The following is a 20,672-nucleotide window of genomic DNA, read 5'->3' on the forward strand; positions in this document are numbered from 1 at the left end:
AAAAAAAAAAAATTATCCAGGCATGGTGGTGCGTACCTGTAATCCCAGCTACTCAGGAGGCTGAGGCAGGAGAATCGCTTGAACCCGGGAGGCAGAGGTTACAGTGAGCTGAGACTGCACCACTGCACTCCAGTCTGGGCAACAGAGCATGACTCCACACTCCCAAGAAAAAATATACATATTCAACAATAATATTGATTAAAAAGAGATCTCCAGCAGGGCATGGTGGCTCACTCCTGTAATCCCAACACTTTGGGAGGCCAAGGTGGGTGAATCACCTGAGGTCAAGAGTTCAAGACCAGCCTGGCCAACATGGTGAAACCCTGTCTTTAAAATAAATAAATAAATAAACAAAAATGTTAACAAAACTTCTTGTTGAAAACAATGTAAGCCAGAAAACAGACTTGAATGCAACATTTTTAAAATAGTGAGGGGGGAAAAAAAAAAAAACTCTTAACCTAGAATTTTATATCCAGCAAAAATTTCTTTCAAAAATGAAGATAAAAGGCTGGGCACAGTGGCTGACGCCTGTAATCTCAGCACTTTGGGAGGCCAAGGTGGGTGGATCAACTGAGGTCGGGAGTTCAAGACCAGCCTGACCAACACAGAGAAACCCCATCTCTTAAAAAAAAAAAAAAGAAGATAAAATAGTTTTCAGACACAGAAAAGCTGAAATAATTCATCACTAACAGACCTGAAATATAGGAAAGGTTAAAGGAAATACTTCAGGCAGAAGGAAATAGTATTTGGTAGAAATCTGGATCTATACAAAGGAACAAAGAACATTAAAAATAGTAACTATGTAGGTTAGTATAAGAGTCTTTTCTTATTATTATTTAAATATACTTAAAAGATACTTGTTTAAAGCAAAAGTAATAACCACATATGGTAAGGTTTTTAACATACATGCAAGTAGAATATATCACAATAGCATAATATCTAGGAGGACACAATGGAAATATAATGTTGTAAGATTCTGATTCTATACATGAAGTGGTATAATATCACTTAAAGGCAGAATGTGATAAGTTAAAAGTATATACAATGATCACAGAGCAACCGTGAAAATAATACCACAAACAGCTAATAAGCCAACAAAGAAAATAAGATTAAATTATACAAAATACATAATACAAAAGACAGGGAAAAACAAAAGAAAAAGGGAATAGATGTGACAAATAGAAAAAAAAAACAAGATGGTAAAGTAAAATCCAACCATAATCAATACTAACATTAAATGTAAATGACTTAGACATCTCAATAAAAAGGCAGATTGTCAGATAGGATTTTTTTAAGACCCAATTATATGCTACCTTTAAGAAACCCACTTTTACATATAAAGACACAAACAGGTTAAACACAAAAGGATGGAAAAAGATATACCAAACTAATGCTAATCAAAAGGAAGCTACTTTAAATCAAAAGTGGCTGAATTTATATCAGAAAAAGTAGGTTTCAGAGCAAAGAATATTACCAGGGACAAAGAAGTTCATTTCATAATGATTAAGAGTTCAATCCCAAATAGCTAAGCATATAATAAAAGAGCTTCAAATATATGAGGCAAAACAGAAATACAAGGAGAAAAGTGTATCTACAATTATAGCTAGAAATTTTAACAACTCTGTTAACAATTTTTTTTTTAAAGACAGAGTCTTGCTCTGTCACTCAGGCTAGAGTACAGTGGTGTGATCTTGGCTCACTGTAACCTCTGCCTCCCAAATTCAAGTAATTCTCCTGCTTCAGCTTCCCAAGCAGCTGGGACTACAGGCATGTACTGCTACATCCAGCTGATTTTTGTATTATTTTAATAGAGACGATATGTTGGCCAGGATGGTCTTGAACTCCTGACCTAAGGCGATCCACCCGCCTCAGCCTCACAAAGTGCTGAGGTTATACATGTGAGCCACCATGCCCGGCCTCTATTAACAATTGATAGAGCAAGCAGACAGAAAGGTATAAGGGTACAGATGACTTGACCAATACTATCAGCCAACTTTACCTACTTAACATTCATAGTACACTGCACCCAAAAACAGAATGTTTTTTTAAATGCAAATGAAACATTTACCAAGATAGACTATATTCTGATCCACAAAACAAGTTTTAATAAATTTCAGAGGATTCAAATCATATAAAGTATGTTATCTTAGAAATCAATAACAGGCTTGGCACGGTGGCTCACGCCTGTAATCTCAGCACTTTGGGAGGCCAAAGCATGCAGATCACCAGAGGTTAGGGGTTTGAGACCAGCCTGGCCAACATGACAAAACCCCGCCTGTACTAAAAATTCAAAAATTAGCCAGGTGTGGTGGCGCCTGTAGTCCCAGCTACTTGGGAGGCTGAGGGAGGAGAATTGCTTGAACCCAGGATCAATGTAATCTGTGTATCCTGGGCCCTCCTTCCCAAGGACTGCCTTACAGATACAGCCAGTTCTCCTGAGATTAGAACTGAGGCCAACACAGGGAGGCAGAGAAGAAGGGTAGAAAAAGAAGAGGTTGGAGGTGGAGGATGAAGTGAGCCGAGATCACACCACTGCACTCCAGCGTGGGCAACAGAGCGACATTCCTTTTCAAAAAAAAAAGAAAAGAAAAAGAAAAAAGAAATCAGTAACAAAGATAGCTGGATAATCCCCCAAATGTTTGGAAACTAAACACTCTTCTAAATATTCCATGGGTCAAAGAAGAAATCAAAAGGGAAATTTAAAGATATTTTGAAGTGAATAACAATGAAAACATAACATATCAAAATTTTGTGGGATGCAGCTTTTTCTCTGGTGGCTTGACAGTGGAAAAGGGAGAAACAAGAACTGACATGAGAAGAAACATTTACCAAGTACTTATAAGGCCTCATGCTAATATCATCTCAGCCTTCCTAGTAGCCTGTGTGATAGTGACAACAAACATCTAAGAGTTTCATATATTAATTTGCTTAATGTCATTACAATACTATGAGGTAGAGACCATTATTTACATTTTACAGACTCTGAGGGCACTGGTACAAGTGGACATAGAGTCACTTGTCCAGTATCACATCGCTAGTAAGAGAAGGACCCTGTATTCAAACACAAGCAGTGGGCTTTGAGCCTATGCTCCTAACCACGACACTACCCAAGGTAAATATGAAGAAACCAGGCCTAGAGGCTTTAAGCACTCGCCAGTTACCCAGCTAATACGTGGGATTCAAACCCAGCTCTGTTCAGCTCCAACCTCTCCTTTTTCCACCCTTCTCCTCTGCCTCCCTGTGTTGGCCTCAGTTCTAATCTCAGGAGGACTGGCTGTATTTGTAAGGCAATCCTTGGGGAGGAGGGCCCAGGATACACAGATTACAATTTCAAGGGATGTGGGGCAAGCACACCAGTAGTGAGCACAAGGTAAGAGGTAAGACACCTGAGTCACTGCAAATGTCTGTTGAGGGCTGGGGTTCTTGACCCAAGTGGGTGAGACAAAAAGATGTGCAGAGGATGGAAGGGGAAAAACGTAAATTAAAATGCCAATACAGAGTTGTGAATGGAAACAATATACCCCAGAATCAGGAAGCCTGGTTATCACCCTGGCCAGTTCTAGAGGCTGCTACTTGACAATGTCTGTGATCAACAAAAGCAAATGGAGATTGAGGAAGGCTGGAGACGTTTATGAAGAGAAAGAAGTCTGGGCTTTGGAACCAGTTGCGCCTGGGTTAGAATCCCAACTCTACAGTCCTACATTGCTACTTATTTGCCCTATAAGCCAGTTTCCTCATGTGTCAAATGGTACAATCATACCTTCTTAAAGAGTTATTAGGCCAGGCACAGTGGCTCGCGCCTATAATTCCAGCGCTTTGAGAGGCTGAGGCGGGCAGATCGTTTAAGGTCAAGAGTTCAAGACCAGCCTGGCCAACATGGTGAAACCCCGTCTCCACTAGAAATACAAAAATTAGCTGGGCATGGTGGTATGTCCGTGTAATCTCAGCTGCTCGGGAGGCTGGGGCAGGAGAACTACCTGAACCTGGGAGCTGGAGGTTTGCAGTGAGCTGAGATTGCACCACTATATTCCAACCTGGGCAACACAGCAAGACTCTGTCTCCAAAAAAAAAAAAAAAAAAAAAAAAAAAAAAGAGTTATTATGAGAATTATGCAATATGTATAAACAATCAAGCTCAATATAATAAACCTACAATCAGAATTCAATAAATGATCACTGTTTTCATACCTGTTACTAGATACATGAGTTTGGTTAAGGCTGTGGAGAGTGCACACACATTTGCAGCCTGAAGATGCATCCAAATCACACACAGCAGCAGAAATATGTTTATCCATTAACCCTGTAATTCGCTTCTGAGCATCTACTAGATGACAGGCATGATACGAGGCCCTGGGAATGCAAAGCCCTTATAGAGCTTATATTCTAGCTATGGAAACAAATGTTTAATAGCCATTTCAGACTCGGTTATATTATTTCAGTGGGGTTACACAAAACAGAAGAGTACTTGAATGGTACTTGAATGGGACATAACAGAGGATGGAAGATCTGGTCCAGCATGAGAAACCAGGAAGACTTCTCCAAGGAAAGATGTGTAGTCTAACATCTCAGAAACAGAAGCACTTCTTCTCCATGAGATGCCCTTTGCTGCCTTAGAACTTTGAAGAGTCCCCACCAGCAAGAAGGCCCTCACCAGATGCAGTCCCTCAACCTCAGACTTCCTAGCCTCCAGAACTATAAGAATAATATTTATTTTCTTTATAAGTTACCCAGTCTCAGATATTTAGTTATAGAAATGGCAAATGGACTAAGATACCATATGACCCAGAAATTCCACTCCTAGGCATGTAAGTAATACCCAAGAGAACTGAAAAATATGTTCACATAAAAACTTGTATACAAATGTTCACAGCAACATTTTAAAACAGCCAAGAAGTGAAAACAATCCAAATGTTCATCAACTGATAAGTGGACAAACATGCATAATGTATGGTATATGCATACATTAGAATATTATTCAGCCATAAAACAGAATGAAGAAATGATATGTGCTGTAACATAAATGGACCTTGAAAACATGGTGCTCAGTGAAGGAAGTCAGACTCAAAAAGCCACATAATGTATTGTGCTATTTATATGAAAAGTCCATCAGAGGCAAACCCAGAGACAGAATGAATAAATAAATAAACAAATTTTAAAAAGCAGAAGAGAGCTGGGTGAAAAAAAGGGCAGGGGATATGTGAGGCAAGGAGTTGATGGTCATGTGAAAGAACCTGAAAAGCAAAAGGGAAAAGGCTAAAAATAAAAAAAGAGAGAGAGAGACTGGAAAGGAGGGGAGGCCTTGCAGACCAGGTTTCCATGGCTGGGTGCTGATGAGATACCCTGGTTTCCACGGAAGGGCGCAGATGAGATACCCTGTGAGGCCAGCTGGCTCTAGATTTAGTCTAAGGTTTATGGACTGGGAACTGAAAACAGGACGGGCCCAGGCGCCCCCTGCTGTCAGACGGGCTAGGCAGCTTACCACGTAGGGTGGTCATCAGAGGCCTGTCATCGATCAGCTCCAGGTGCTGCCAGACCCACTTGTGGTAGGAAGGGGAGGCAGCAAGGTCCAACAGCCGCAGGACTTCACAGCTGCCCTGGAAATAGCAACAGACACAGCAAAAGGGTTAATCCCTAAGGCTTCAAGCAGGCCAGGATTTGAAGAAAATTTCTCTGAATTGCATCTTATCTCATTTTGTTTTATTTGCTTAATGCAAGTGGTTTCGGGTTCTTTTTTTTTTTTGAGATGGAGTCTCACTTTGTCACCCAAGCTGGATAGAGTGTAATGGGGTAATCTCGGCTCACTGCAACCTCTGCCTCCTGAGTTCAAGTGATTCTCCTGCCTCAACCTCCAGAGTAGCTGGGATTATAGACATGTGCCACCATGCCTGGCTAATTTTTGTATTTTTAGTAGAGACAGGGTTTCCCCATGTTGGCCAGGCTGGTCTTGAACTCCTGACATCAAGTGATCTGCCTGCCTCAACATCCCAAAGTGCTGGGATTACAGGCATGAGCCACCACACCCACCCTGGTTCTGTTTTTATTTTTATTTTTTAATGAAAGTGTTATTTACCCACTGTAAGGCCAGTTGCCTCGCCGGGAGCTCGGACATGCTCATCCCTCTCCACGCCTGAAAATTACGTCACCACTCAGCATCCAGCTTCACCAGGCCCACCTCTGCACTCAACACTAAACTCTGCACTCGGCACCTAGCCAGCCATTGGAAAACCCCACCAAAATTTAAAAGAAGCCCCGCCAAAACCTGCCCAATAGCACATTGCCCCATCCAGCCCACTCACCGGAAATCCCACCTACCTACCTATAGCAGCTTGCCACGTCCCCGTCCTCTTCCTCCATAGTCAATCAGAGCATCTTCCCTCCCTATACAGCCCCCACGCCTGCGACTTCTCTGGCCCCTTTTCCCTGGACCATAGAACCTCGCCCGGGGAGCCAAATAAATTGGCGTCTAATTGTTCTCATGCAGGCCTCAGTTTCCTCATTTTAAACTCGGCAATAAACCTTACAGAGAATAAACCTTACACTCACCATAATAAGTTCAAGTAACTGAAGAAGCATAAGAACTAAATAAAAGCCAGGCACAGTGGCTCACACCTGTAACCCCAGTACTTTGGGAGGCTGAGGCAGGAAGATCACTTGAGCCCAGGAGTTCAAGACAAGCCTGGCCAACACAGCAAAAATACAAAATTATTTTGTCTTTACTAAAAATACAAAAATTAAGCCAGGCACGGTGGCTCATGCTTATAATCCCAGCACTTTGGGAGGCCAAGGTGGGTGGATCACCTGAGGTCAGGAGTTCGAGACCAGCCTGACCAACATGGAGAAACCCCGTCTCTACTAAAAATACAAAATTAGCCGGGTGTGGTGGCAGATGCCTGTAATCCCAGCTACTCGGGAGGCTGAGGCAAGAGAATCGCTTGAATTGGGGAGGCAGAGGTTGCAGTGAGCTGAGATTGCACCATTGCACTCCAGCCTGGACAACAAAAGCAAAACTCCCTCTCAAAAAAAAAAAAAAAATTAGCTGAGCGTGGTGGCGCATGCCTGTAGTCCCAGCAACAGAAGTTCTTTGTACTGTTCTCATAATTTTTCTACAAATTTAAAATTATTCCAAAATTAAGTTTAAAAATATTCAGACCAAACAGAAAAACATAGAGAAAGTAAAAACTGCATTAATCCTGACACACAGAAATAACCAGTAGTAACATATTAGTGAAAATTATTTCAAACTTTTCTCTATGAACATATAAGATGTATATCTTCCCAAGCATCAGAGAGAGAAAAAAAAGATGTATATCTACAATCTTTTATCAATGAGTTCATGTATGTAAAACAGACTCTTGTAATTTTTTTAGAAACTCAATAACATATCAAAGACCTCTTTTCATGCCAAACAATATGGTTGTATAGTATCATTTTTAAGTGTTACATATTATTCTATGTACACTATAATTTATAAAATTAAAAATAACAAATATTCAGTTGGGCAAAAGAAGTCAGACACAAGGAGTCCACACTGTATGATTCTATTTATATGAAGTTCAAAAACATGCAAAAGTCATGAGTGCTAAGCTTTGTGGGGGGATTTTGTCTAGGAAGGAGCACAAGAGAGCCTTCTGGAGTAGTGGAAATGTTCTTTATCTTGATTTGGGCAATGATCACACAGGTGTATACATATATAAAAATTTATGAAGCTGTAAAGTTTAGATTTGAAATCTTTATGCATCCTTTTTTTTTTTTTTTTTTTTTTTTTTAGACGCAGAGGAACTGCAGGTCCCAGAGAAACAACATGAGCCTGGTTTCCTCAAGTATTTAGTGAGTCTTCAATTGTATCTATGGAGAAGACAGTTCCACTATGTGTCCCTCAATGATAAACTGTTAGAAATGAGTTGATAGTGGGCATTAAGTTTTCGATGCCAAAAGGAAATCTCCAGCTTTCAGAGGTCCCTAGGGTGTCCAGCCACCCGCAGCTGATTTTGCCCTCTAGTGGCAATATGAGTTAACGACAAGAGTCGGGACAGCTTGATCTCCTTCCAGAGATGAACACTCAAAATGCTGACCAAGCAGGAAAAAAAAAAAAAAAAAGAAAAGAGCAGTCCTTTAGAGGGAGCTGGTGCTTCTCATTTCCAGCCAGAGGTGGGGGCTGTACCAAAATATGGTTTAGTGTTACCTGATCCTCTGAATTCTCAAAAGCCAGAAATCAGAATTTTTATGTAAAATCTTCACATTGATGATTAAATCAGACTTTACAAAACACTGTAAAGAACAAACTAGACTCATCTTCTGGCCAAGAGCGCCCTACCTTGCTGTCCTTTAGTGACTTCCACATTATGTTTCTCAGAATGAAGGCTCAGCACACCTGCATTAGAATCCCCTGCAGCACTTACTCAACTGCAGATTCCAGAGTTAATGAATCAATCTCTGGGGTGAGACAGCAATCTGCCTTTTTAAAAAACACCCTATGTATTTGTATGGTTACCAAAATTTGAGAATTCCTCCCTTAGGGCAGAGGTTCTCATAAATCAATGTCCTTTAGAATCACCTGGAAGCCTTATTAAAACACAGATCACTGAGCCCTTCCTCCTAGAGTTATGGATTGAGTAGCTCTTGGGGGGCCTGAGAATTTGCATTTTGAAATGAGTTCCCAGCTGGGCACGGTGACTCATGCCTGTAATCCCAGTACTTTGGAAGGCTGAGGCAGGCTGAACACATGAGGGTCAGGAGTTCGAGACCAGCCTGGCAAACATGGTGAAACCCTGTCTCTACTAAAAATACAAAAATTAGCCGTGTGTGGTGGCAGGCGCCTGTAATCCCAGCTACTTGGGAGGCTGATACAGGAGAATCACTGGAACCTGGGAGGCAGAGGTTGCAGTGAGCCAAGATCATGCCATTGCACTCCAGCCTGGGCAACAAGAGTGAAACTCCATCTCAAAAAAAAAAAAAAGAAGAAGAAGAGGACGAGGAAGAAGAAAGAAGGAGAAAAAGGAGAAGAAGAAGAAGAAGAAGAGGAAGAAGAAAGAAGAAGAAGAAGAAAGCCAGGCGCGGTGGCTTACGTCTGTAATCCCAGCACTTTGGGAGGCTGAGGTGGGCGGATCACCTGAGGTCAGGAGTTCAAGACCAGCCTGACCAATATGGTGAAACCCTGTCTTAAAAAATAAAAAAAATAAAAAATAAAAAGAAGAAGAGGAGGAGGAGGAGAAGGAAGAAATAATAATGAGTTCCCAAGTACTGCTGGTGCTGCTGCTGGTCCAGTCACAGCACTTTGAGAACCACTGGATTGCGGGAGGAATGCTCACTGAGGAAACATTTGCTAAACTGATTCTCATCCTTAAACAGACTTTACAGGGTGAGTAGTTCCATTTCATGGATGAAGCAATGGAGGCAAAACAGATGAAGATCCACCCCCAACTTTCTGCCAGTCAGAATGGAATCATTATTCTGTTTAAAGAAAATACTGGAAAGAATTTCTGTCCCTCACCATACATCCCCCATCTTTCCTGACTATATAGTATCAAAGAGCTTAGAGTTAAATTTGGAAACATGGCAGAGGTGATCACCTCAAAATTTTAGCAAAGAAGAAGCAAATATGAAGGAGGAGAAGGAACTTCCAATTGACATCCGGCAATAAATCTTTTGCTACTTATATTAACTTGACTTGATTCTGTTCTCTGGGACTGAGTTGAAAATAACAACACATACACCACTCCCCTGGTGGTGCTGGCAAGTTTAACAACCAGCTCTCCTGAAAAACATATGCATGTATATAAACTTTATTGTTATAAAGAATGTGTTACACACAATTTATAAATAATAAAATATACCATACAAGAAAATGAAAAATATATATACCATACAGGAAATTCCATACAGCCAATCAGCTCTCACAGAATTTTTTTTTTTTTTTAAATAGAGACAGGGTTTCACCATGTTGGCCAGGATGGTCTTGATCTCTTGACCTCATGATCCGCCCGTCTTGGCCTCCCAAAGTGCTGGGATTATAGGCGTGAGCAACTGTGCCCGGCCTCTCACAGAATTCTTTTGTGGATTTTGGCTGAACTATTATAGTTTATACTTAACAACTCAACCATGATTGGACAAATGAAGTTGCATCCCAATCTAGTCTCTTCCCAATAAATTCAATGTTATTAAATCTGACCTGTGATATACTGTTCTATTTCTCACACTCACATGATTTTTTCTTTTTTTTTGAGATGGAGTCTTGCTCCCATCAGGCTGGAGTGCAGTGGTGCAATCTCAGCTCACTGCAACCTTCACCTCCTTGGTTCAAGTGATTCTCCTTCCTCAGCCTTCTGAGTAGCTGGGATTAAAGGCAGGTGCCACCAAGCCCAATTGCCACGTATCTTAATGTCTCCAGCCACACTCTGAGAGAGGCAGGCATCTTAAAGCTGGGACATGAAAACTCAGAAAAGGGAGTGAATTGCACAGGCTGCAGAAAGGGGCTCAGACTCTGACCATCAGGTCACAGGACATGATCTTAGGGCATGCTCCTCAGAGGTTCACCCTCACTCCAACCTCCAGCCTTCTCACCTTGCTGATAAACATGATAAAGGATGACTCTACAAAGTCTTTTGAGATCAGCTGCCCATATGAGAACTTCTCTATCTTTGCCACGGCTACGAGCTGCCAGAGCTTCTTATCAGACCATGATGCAAACAGATCCATCTTCCTGTGGGAAAAGCCTGTTAGAATTCATCACCTCCACCACACAAGGTGCTCAGACCTTAGCAATCTGCAGAGAGCACATGTTCTTCTCCAGTGGAAGATGACCAGGTGAAAGAATTCACTGCTACCTGCCTGATCACCTGGCCTCACCTGTAGCCACTATCACCTTGGCTCTCTCCACCATTCCCAAGGCCCTCCCTTCCAGCCTAGCTCCCCTCTTTGCTGCTGCTCAGATGCCCCTGGGTGATCCAGCCTCTGTGCTTTTCTCACCTCTGCTCCTCTTTCCAAGAAACTTCTCCTCCAGCCCTGCTGCCCCTCCCCACTGTGGCTCATGAAGCTAGTCCCCACTCCAGCTCATGGCTGTTTTGTTCCCTAGCTTAGTGGTTCTGGTCCCACCTTTGCTTTGGGGAGCTCATCCAACCCCTGTCTCCCCCTGGCCTGCTGACTTCAAATACTCAGCTCTGGGCCTGGGGAGGAGCACATGTCTGGACTCCCCTCTTTCTGCCTGTTGTTCCCCATGGTTGAGACCACCCCACAGTGACTGCCCTTCCCCTGGCCTTGACCACCACCTTCACAGGCTTGCCTGCCTTCATATGTGGCTCCAAGGGTTGACAACAATCATCTCAGATTTTCTCACCTCCAACAGGTTAAGGACTCCAAACTTAACTGACTCAGGTGGACTGAGTTTGTTATATCAGGTTAACTCAAGGTGACTCAGGCCTCAATGTGCACCTGGCACCAGAGGTGAACACAGTACCATGCCTGGGACAAAGGTCTGGAGACACCAGAAGAAAAGTAGGGCCACCATAGAAGGAGTACCTACCATACACCAACCACTGTGCTACATACTTCCTATGATCATCCCATTCCATCCTCACCATGGCCTTGGGAGAAGGGTATTCTTATCCCCATTTTACAGAGCAGGAGGCTAAAGCACAGAAAAATGACATGACCTATCCAGGGTCACATTGCTGATAACCTAAGAGCTGAGATTGGAGCCAGACCTATTTTTTCACAGTAAAAAAAAAAAGAACAGCTTCTCCCTTTAGGACTAAATCCCCACTTTTCCAGGGAATAGAACTACCTCTTTCAGCCCCAACCACAGGAACCAGACCTCTCTGTAGCTATGCAGCCCTACAACCTGAATTTTCAGAGCCAGTGCAGATACTTTGTTGGATTTTTACTCTTTTACATAAAGGCAAATAACTAAAGAGTAATTAAATGAGATTTCATTTGTATATCCTTATGCGGCCTTTCATATACATAAGTATTTGAAAAACAAAAATTTTTTGCTATGTATGAGTTCTGCTTTTAGGTTAAATGTAATACCCATAGTTATGGTGCTTACTTTCTGACTCACACGTGGTTGTAATTATTTATATCCTGTTATTCACCTTACTCAGTATTTATTTGTTGAGCACCTGCATGTGTCTGGCAGTGTGACAACATAAGGATTACAGTAGTGACAAAGACAGAGCTGGTCCCTGTCACCATATTGTTTATTGTCTGAGGGGGCATATAAACTGTAAATAAATTACTATGCAATCAAGAATAATAGTTTGGGCCAGGCACGGTGGCTTATGCCTGTAATCCCAGCACTTTGGGAGGCCGAGGCAGGCAGATCACTTGAGGTCAGGAGTTCAAGACCCTGGCCAACACAGTGAAACTCTGTCTCTACTAAAAATAGCAAAAAATTAGCCAGCAGTGATGGTGCATGCCTGTAATTTCAGCTATGTGGGAGGCTGAGGCAGAAGGATTGCTTGAACCCAGGAGGTGAAGGTTGCAGTGAGCTGAGATTGCGCCACTGCACTCCAGTCTGGGCGACAGAGCAAGACCCTGTCTCAAAAAAGAAAAAGAATTATAGTTCAGTCTGGGCATAGGGGCTCATATCTGTAATCCTAGCACTTTAGGAGGCCAAAGCTGCAGGATCACTTGAGACCAGGAGTTCAAGATGAGCCTGGGAAACATAACAAGACTCCATCTCTACAAATAATAGAAAAATTAGCCGAATGTAGCAGCGTATCTGTAGTCCTAGCTACTAGAACAGTGCTCTGTCACCCAGACTGGAGTGCAGTGATGTGATCACAACTCACCGCAGCCTTGAACTCCTAGGCCCAAGTGACCCTCCCATCTCAGCCTCCCAAGTAGCTGAAACTATAGGTATGTATCACCACATTCAGCTAATTTTTTAAAAATTTTTTACTTTGTAGGGACAGGATCTCACTATATTGCCCAGGCTGATCTTGAACTCCTGGGCTCAAGTGTCCTCCCACCTTGGCCTCCCAAAGTGCTGGGATTACAGGAGTAAGCCACTGTGACCAGTCCCGTGTTTGCTATTCTTCTCCCACCAGTCCCGGTGGGAGATGGAACTTCAGCGCATCCAAGACAGAACAGCAACCAGTATGTTTCCCACCAGGCCTAGGACGGACAAAGTCAAGCACCTAATAACACATAAGGGAAAAAAAATGTTGAATGAAGGTAGAGTTACCTAAAAAATTCAAACCGACACTGAGCATCCTTCTGAACTTCCAGGTCCAGCTTATAAGCAAAGAAGTCCTCCCTGTCAACAACCAGGAACTCCGTTTCTTCCATACAGACAACGGTGGCCCTCCTCAGTGAAGCATCCAGAAGGCCCATTTCCTGTTGGGTGGACAGGGCAAGGGCAAGTGTGAAGCCACCTCCACTTCCTGTTCTCAGCCTTACACACCTCTTCCCTGCCTCCATCTTCCCCCTGAATTCTCTCCTCCCCAGACTGCATGTTCCCCAGCTCCCTCTGTCCTCCTGCACATTCTTCCACTGGGGCCCACTCCCCTTCTTCTTAATCTGCTGCTTATGGAAAAAGAGGCAACAGGCCTGAACAGGCCAGAGGGTAAGAAGCTGGAGAGGCCTCGCTGTGGAATCACTGCGTCTCTAAAGGGCTATATCAGGAACATACTCCTTAAACATCACAGATGAAGAGGCTGATCTTGGTCCAACTCAATTGGCATTTGACAGGTAAGGGTACTGGGGCCCACACAGGACAGTGATGTGCACAAAGTACTAGGCAATACTGGGCCTGGCTGAGAGGTTCTAGCAGGAGTCCTGTCACCTCCACCCACTCCACCCCAGGAAGCCAGGTCCTTCCCCTGGGCTTACCCCAAAACAGCCACCCTTGTGCAGCAATATAGGGTGTGGATCTAGGAAGGCACTGCTGCCGTCATCATCCTTGGTCACTGCAACTGTGCCCAGGTAGATGAAATAAAAGCTGTTGCCCTTCTGCCCCTTCTTGATGATCACACGCCTGCGACCAAACCTGGGAAAAAACTATTGCCAGTTGATTGGGTAGTGACACAGGGGCCAGGCCACACTGGGAGGAGCTCTGGACTGGTTGTGCTCTTTGCTCTGGGGTATAAGAGAACAGATTTGTACCAGAAAGGCCCTCAGGACAGCCCAGCCCTGCCAATCAAGCTAGAGCCTTTCACTGACATTTATCCCATTGCCTGCCTCGGTTGGAATGAAGCTTCTTGAGAGCAGAGCGTTTGCTGGTCTGGGTTGCTGCTGTGTGTGCTTTGGCACAGTGAAGGCTCAGTGAACATATTGGAATAAATGAGTGAACCCATGCTGAAAGCAATGAATGGGTTATTAGAGTCGCTAAACAAGTAGAAGGATTGGCTTTAGCATTAGTCCAGGATCCAAATCCTGGCTCTGCTGTTAGCTGTCTGACACTGAGCAATGGACATCCCCTCACTGATCCTTGGTTTCTCTTGCCTGTAAAATGCAGATGAGTATACCTAGAATGAGACACAGATAATGGTCTCATCATAATTACCAGCAGCTCACTACCCAGCTGGGCACCCTTAGGGTAGAGGTGCCCAGGTCCAGAGCAAACAAGGAGTTCTTAAACTCAAAGGGAAGTTTCTGTATTTCATATGCAAGTCCAAATCTCAATTCTTTCAATCTTTATTCATTTCCTTCATTCATTCAGCAAGTTAAATAAATATCAACTGTGTCTGTTAGGCACAGTGAGGTCAGGTGTGGTGATACACATCTGTAATCCCAGCACTTTGGAAGGCCAAGGTGGGAGGATCGTTTGAGCCTAGGAGTTTGAGAGCAGCCAGGGCAACAAGGTGAAACCCCATCTCTACAAAAAATGCAAAGAGTAACCAGGTGTGGTGATGCATACCTGTAGTCCCAGCTACCTGAAAGGCTGAGGTGGGAAGATCACCTGAGCCTGGGAGTTTAGGGCTATGGTGAGCCATGATCACACCATTGCATCTGGCCTGGTGACTCTGTCTCAAAAAAAATTTAAAAATAGGCACAGTGAACAACATAGACTTTGTTTTCAAAATTATGGTCACATATAGGATGTAAATGAGGTTTTGAAGTGCTTTAAGAGATGTCAGTGCAGGCTATTTGGGGAGCGCAGAGAAGGGGCCTTTATCCCAGCTTAGGAAGGTCAGACAAGGCTCTAGCATGGTACCTGGAGTGAGTCATCCAGGTGGACAAGGAGATGGAAGAGGGTACCAGGCACAGGGACTACCATGACCAAAGGTACAGAGGTGGCCCGAAGTATGACACACTCAAGGAATACTGTGCACTTCATAGATAATGTGTACTTCATGGGAAAGGAAAATGGGAGAAGAAGGCAAGGTCAGGGGAGTGGTAGGAGAGAAATTCAACTGTCCCACCATAAAGGGCCTTCAAAGCCCAGCTAAGTTTGGCTTTTACCCAGGAGACAATGGGGAGCCAAAAAGTCTGCCCTTTAGTCTCTGCCAGGACAGATGAGCAGCCACTGTGAAAGTGCCCTGATAGCAGGGCCATCTCCCCCAACTCTGAGCTCATGGCCCTGCCTTCAGCAGGTCCTCCTCTTCCTCCTCCCCTCACACTGCTACCTTCTGTTCCTTCCTGACTCGTTGGCTTGACCAGCAGCAGGGGAACTAACACCCTGCTCAGGGTGAATGATACGCCCTTTGTTTCATCAGTTTGTTCATGTTGCTCCCCTGCCTGGAATGGTCTTCCCTCTCTTCTTCACTATTCAGATCCTTTTAGGAACTCAAATGCTACTTCCTCCAGGAAGCCTTGCCTGACCCAGCCCCCAGCAACATCTCCTCTTCTGACCTCTTAGAGCACCCACTGGCCTCATGATTCTGTGGCAAACTCCTAAGGGAAGGGATCAGGGGATGGACAGAGGACCACGCTAGCCTGGAGTCAGTACTGCCCAGGCTCCATTCTGGCTGTGGGCTTGATGAGCTACAAACAAGTATCAGCCCAGAATCTTTATCAACATAGGAAAGAGGCAGGCCAGGCATAGTGGTACACATCTGTAATCCCAGCATTTTGGGAAGCTAAGGTGGGAGAATCACTTGAGCTCAGGAGTTCAAGACCAGCCTGAGCAACATAATGAGACTTTGTCTCTACAAAATATAAAAAATAAAATTAGCCAGGAATGGTGACACCAGCTAGTAAGGAGGTTGATGTGGGAAGCTCACATGAGCCTGGGAGGTAGGGGCTGCAGTGAGCTGTGATTGCACCACTGCATTCAAGCCTGGTTGACATGACAAGACCCATCTCAAAAAATAATAATAATATCAAAAAAGAAAGAGATAGCCCAGGTGACGATGACCAGCTGGGAGACAGCAGGAATATTCAGCTAGGAAATGATATTTTGAAGATGAGGGAGCACAGGTCAGTGTTCATTGAGTAAAGATGACTAGAGTTAGAGACAGAAAGACCCTCAGAGACTATCAAGTTCAACCAACACTTTTGGGACGGGGAAAGGGGGACTCAAGGAGCCTGCAGCTTGCTGAAGGTCAAAGCAAGCCATAATCAAGTCAACACTAGAACCTGAATCTTTGAGAGCAGACATCTGTTGCTTTTGCTGTCAAGCATTCTGGTCACATTTTTCAACCAACCACAGCCTGATTATCCTTTGGGGAAACTACCCTTCCTCAACTCTCAATCAGAGAGCATCACTGACCTCAGTGATAATTCAAGCAAAGCCAAGCTGGTTCAGAAAGAATTCATCCCAAGCTCTGATGAGAGTGATTGAAAGACTTTTTCTTTCTTTCCATCAGACTAAAACTAAAAAGATAAGTTTGGAGCTGAGACTGTGGCAGCCATCTCACCACTATGAGGGGAGAGCTGGCGGAGGATGAGGCTTATATGAACAACGTGCCAAGAGATAGAGAGAAACAGGTAGACACGGTGCCCATGAATTCCAGCCAGCCTGAAGCTGGAGAACTGTCCCAGGACTTTGCAGATACAAGAGCCATGAATGCGTTCCCATAAGCTGGGTTTTCACATACTTGCAACTGGAAGAATCCTATCTAAGATGCTAATTCCCAGTCCCAGAAATAAACCACAACTAGCAGAGGTCTTTCACAATAACCACCTTAATTGATCTTCCCCCAAATCTTATTGATATCCTTAATAAAATTCATAAAATCTATATTATCCTTATTTCACTGATGTGGATACTGGGCTCAGAAAGGTTAAGTGGCTTGCCTGAGGTCACATGGGGCACATGAGGTATTAAATTCCAGAGTTTCAGCTGGACACAGTGGCTCACACCTGTAATCTCAGCACTTTGGGAAGCTGAGACAGGAGGGTAGCTTGAGCTGAGGAGTTCAAGACCAGACTGGGCAATATAGAAAAAACTCATCTCTACTAAAAACAAATTTAAAAGGAATAACTGGGTGTGGTGTGCCTGTAGTCCCAGCTACTCTGGAGGCTGAGGCAGGAAGATCACTTGAGCCTGGGAAGTCCAGGCTGCAGTGAGCTTTGACCATGCCCTTGTACTACAGCCTGGGTGACAGAGCAAGACCCTGTCAACAAAAACAACAAAAACTCCAGAGCTTCTAGTGCCACAATTCTTTTTTCTTTCCATGATACCACTCTGCCTGGCATAGAATCTTACTTTATAGACAGTGATGACTCACACTTCATCACTGGGCTAGAACAAAGCAAATGGTCCCCTCTGCTTGGAATGTCCTCATCTACATTTCTACCTGTCAAACATAACTTCTATGAAACTCTTGACCAAGCCAGCTGGGAACATCTGCACTGATCACAAAGGGTCTGAAAATCTGTAGTTAGTTGTACTTATGCCTTAGACTGTGGTTTCCATAAAGGAAGATATTAGGGTACAAACCTATAGTCACCTTAAATCTTGGATTTTCTTTTTTTAAAAAAAATTTTTGAGACAGAGTCTTGCTCTGTCACCAGGCTGGAGTGCAGTGGCATGATCTTGGCTCACTGCAACCTCCACCTACCGGGTTCAAGCAATTCTCTTGCCTCAGCCTTCTGAGTAGCTGGGACTACAGGCGCACACCACCACGCCCAGCTAATTTTTATATTTTTAGTAGAGATGGGTTTCACCATGTTGACCAAAATGGTCTTGATCTCTTGACCTCGTGATCTGCCCGCCTCAGCCTCCCAAAGTGCTGGGATTACAGGCGTGAGCCACTATACCCAGCCTCTTTTTTTTTTTTTTTTTTTTTTTTTCCTTTTTGAGACAGGGTCTTGCTCTGTTGCCCAGGCTGGAGTCCAGTGGCACAATCATGGCTCACTGCAGCCTCAATCTCTCAGGCTCAAGTGATCCAGCATCAGCTTCTGAAGTAGCTGGGACTACAGGTGTTTGCCACTACCACTGCCACGCCCACCTAATTCTTAAAAAATTTTTTGTGGAGATGGGGTCTCACTATGTTGTCCAGGCTGGTTAATTCCTGTGCTCAAGTGATCCTCCCGCTTTGGCCTCCCTAAGTGCTGGGATTATAGGCATGAGCCACTGTGCCCAGACATATCTTCTATTTTCAAGACAAGCCTTACCCCAATTATTCTGCTAGGCTGCCCCTCTTGAAGCCATTGAGACAGCCTGGAAATGGCAGTATTTCCACATGTACCTCTTACACTTTTCTAGTATATGGCATTTACATGGCACTTCTTGTATCATGGACCATTTGACGATCTGGTAAAGCATACACAGAATAATGTTTTAAATGTAGAAAATAAAATCCAGTATAATTACAGTTAACAAACTTTTTTAAACCAAATTTGTGATAGAGCAATATATTTGTATCTTTATTAAGACACTGAATAACAGATCTAGCAGCAGATCTAGTAACTACCATAATTTTGAAGATGTGATAAACATAAATTTTTTGAGAAATCTGTAACTTGAATATGATATGAAAATATCTGTGATTTCTTTCAGTGAAAAAGTCACAGGGACAGCTAATATGACAGTGGTTTGTTGCCTATATTCATGACTGAAGGAAATAATAATTTCACCTAGAGGTTAATGGAAATAGCGACATTTCTCATTCAAGTTCACAGACCGTGTGCTAGTGCCTACTTAGATATGGTACAATCAACTGTGATCCATCCTGACTTTTAGAGCTTAAATTTGAGTTTCAGCTCTACTTCTTATTGTCTGGGTGACCTAGAAGGGACCATTTTTCCCCAGAGAGCCTGTTTCCTCATCTGAAAAAGGAGGGAATTGGACCAGATCCTCTCTGAGGTTCCTACTAGATCCTCTCCAGATATAATGGCCTTTAATTCTCTAAGAGTCTCAATAAGTGAGTTAGATAAATGGTGCTGCGACCATAGTAGGGGGCAACTAAAGTGAATGGACAGAAGACTTTATGGCTGACGCTATACAGAGGGGTGGGAAGGACCTGTCCACACCTGAGCCAGGGTCTTTGGCTCAGACTAGCCTCAGCCTGGTGGCCAAGGGCTGTACCCAACACTGACCGTTCAAAGCGCATGACTTTGGCCAGGAGCAGCTGTAGGGGCTCCTCAAAGTTCTGATAGCTATCCAGAACCTGCAAGATGTTACAGACGGCCCGGATCTCATCCTCTGTCCTCCAGGAAGGCTTCTTCTGCATGATCTGAATAGCTCTCGGAGGAAAGTGACCCTGGGGAGAGAGGACCAGAGTGACACAGGGGACCCAGCAGTTTTGCCCATGGGCCAGAGGGCAACACCCAACAGTCCTGCTTGTACCTGTTCCCTGTACCACAGTGGCTGACATGTGATGAGTGCTTACTGTGTGTCAGGCACTGGGACAAACATTTCACTTGCCCATCTCACTGCATCCTCACCAGTCCAAGAACAAATTCCATTTGACAGATGAAGAAACTCAGGCAGAATTAGGAGTTGATCTGCCACAAATCAGGGGTGACATCCCCCTGACCTGTGCTGTTCATTGACCTTCCCAGAAAATACAGGCTTCCTGGGCTCCAAGGGTCCTGCAGAGTCTGCTCAGCACACACACACAGCAGTCAGGGGAGACCTTCGCCCATGTCTCAGCCTATACATTGGTGTGCTACAGGAGACTAAGGAGCAAAGAGAACCTTCTGGAGACTATTAGCTAAACCTTTTCTTCTCCAGTGAACCAGGACTCATGGACCAGCACATTCACCTACCACTCCCACCTGCTGAGGAAGTGGCACTGTGAGTTGTGAACTCCCCTCAATGTCTTCTCGCCAACCTCATCTCCTACCTCTCCCCTTTGTTCTCTATTCTGGAACTTTCCATCCCTGGCATGTGTCCTTGGCTCTGTCTTGAGATCTCCACCTGGGCTGTTTTTTTCTGCCTGGAATATTTGTCCCCTGGGTTTTCTATGGACACAGCTGCCTCCCTATCATTCTGGTTCCAGCTCAGATGCTACCACACCCTCAGTGAGTCCCCACTGGGTCATCTTAGCTAAAAGAATAGCCCCTTCTCCCTTAGTAAGCTCTTGCTATAGGGTGAATATCCCCTTCAAAACTTGTGTCAAAATATAATTGCTATTGCAACATTATTAAGAAGTGAAGGCTGGGCACAGTAGCTCATGCCTGTAATCAATCCCAACACTTTGGGAGGCCAAGGCAAGGGGATCGCTTGAGGCCAGGAGTTTGAGACCAGCCTGGGCAACATAGCAAGACCTTGTTTCTATAAAGAAATTGTAAAAGTGGCCGGGCGCGGTGGCTCAAGCCTGTAATCCCAGCACTTTGGGAGGC

General features: G+C 44.0%; 1 protein-coding gene across 7 annotated transcripts in view; it reads right to left on the reverse strand.

The window, feature by feature from the left end:
- CNBD2 (cyclic nucleotide binding domain containing 2) overlaps nucleotides 1-20,672 on the reverse strand; it is a 68,143-nt gene that overhangs the window by 24,854 nt on the left and 22,617 nt on the right. For 6 of the 7 annotated variants that reach the window (XM_037732883.1, XM_017512970.2, XM_017512958.2 and 3 more), the window contains 5 exons: nucleotides 19,425-19,588; nucleotides 13,830-13,986; nucleotides 13,183-13,334; nucleotides 10,560-10,698; nucleotides 5,479-5,593 (listed from right to left, as the gene is read on the reverse strand). In XM_037732883.1, coding sequence (XP_037588811.1) covers nucleotides 5,479-5,593; nucleotides 10,560-10,698; nucleotides 13,183-13,334; nucleotides 13,830-13,986; nucleotides 19,425-19,588 — 727 coding nt within the window. Of the gene's footprint in view, nucleotides 1-5,478; nucleotides 5,594-10,559; nucleotides 10,699-13,182; nucleotides 13,335-13,829; nucleotides 13,987-19,424; nucleotides 19,589-19,881; nucleotides 20,111-20,672 lie in introns of those variants that run through there. The other variant, XM_037732889.1, reaches the window with a different exon arrangement.

Source organism: Cebus imitator, unplaced genomic scaffold (genome assembly GCF_001604975.1).
Source record: "Cebus imitator isolate Cc_AM_T3 unplaced genomic scaffold, Cebus_imitator-1.0 Scaffold18, whole genome shotgun sequence".
In the NCBI taxonomy this organism is placed as follows: domain Eukaryota; kingdom Metazoa; phylum Chordata; class Mammalia; order Primates; family Cebidae; genus Cebus; species Cebus imitator.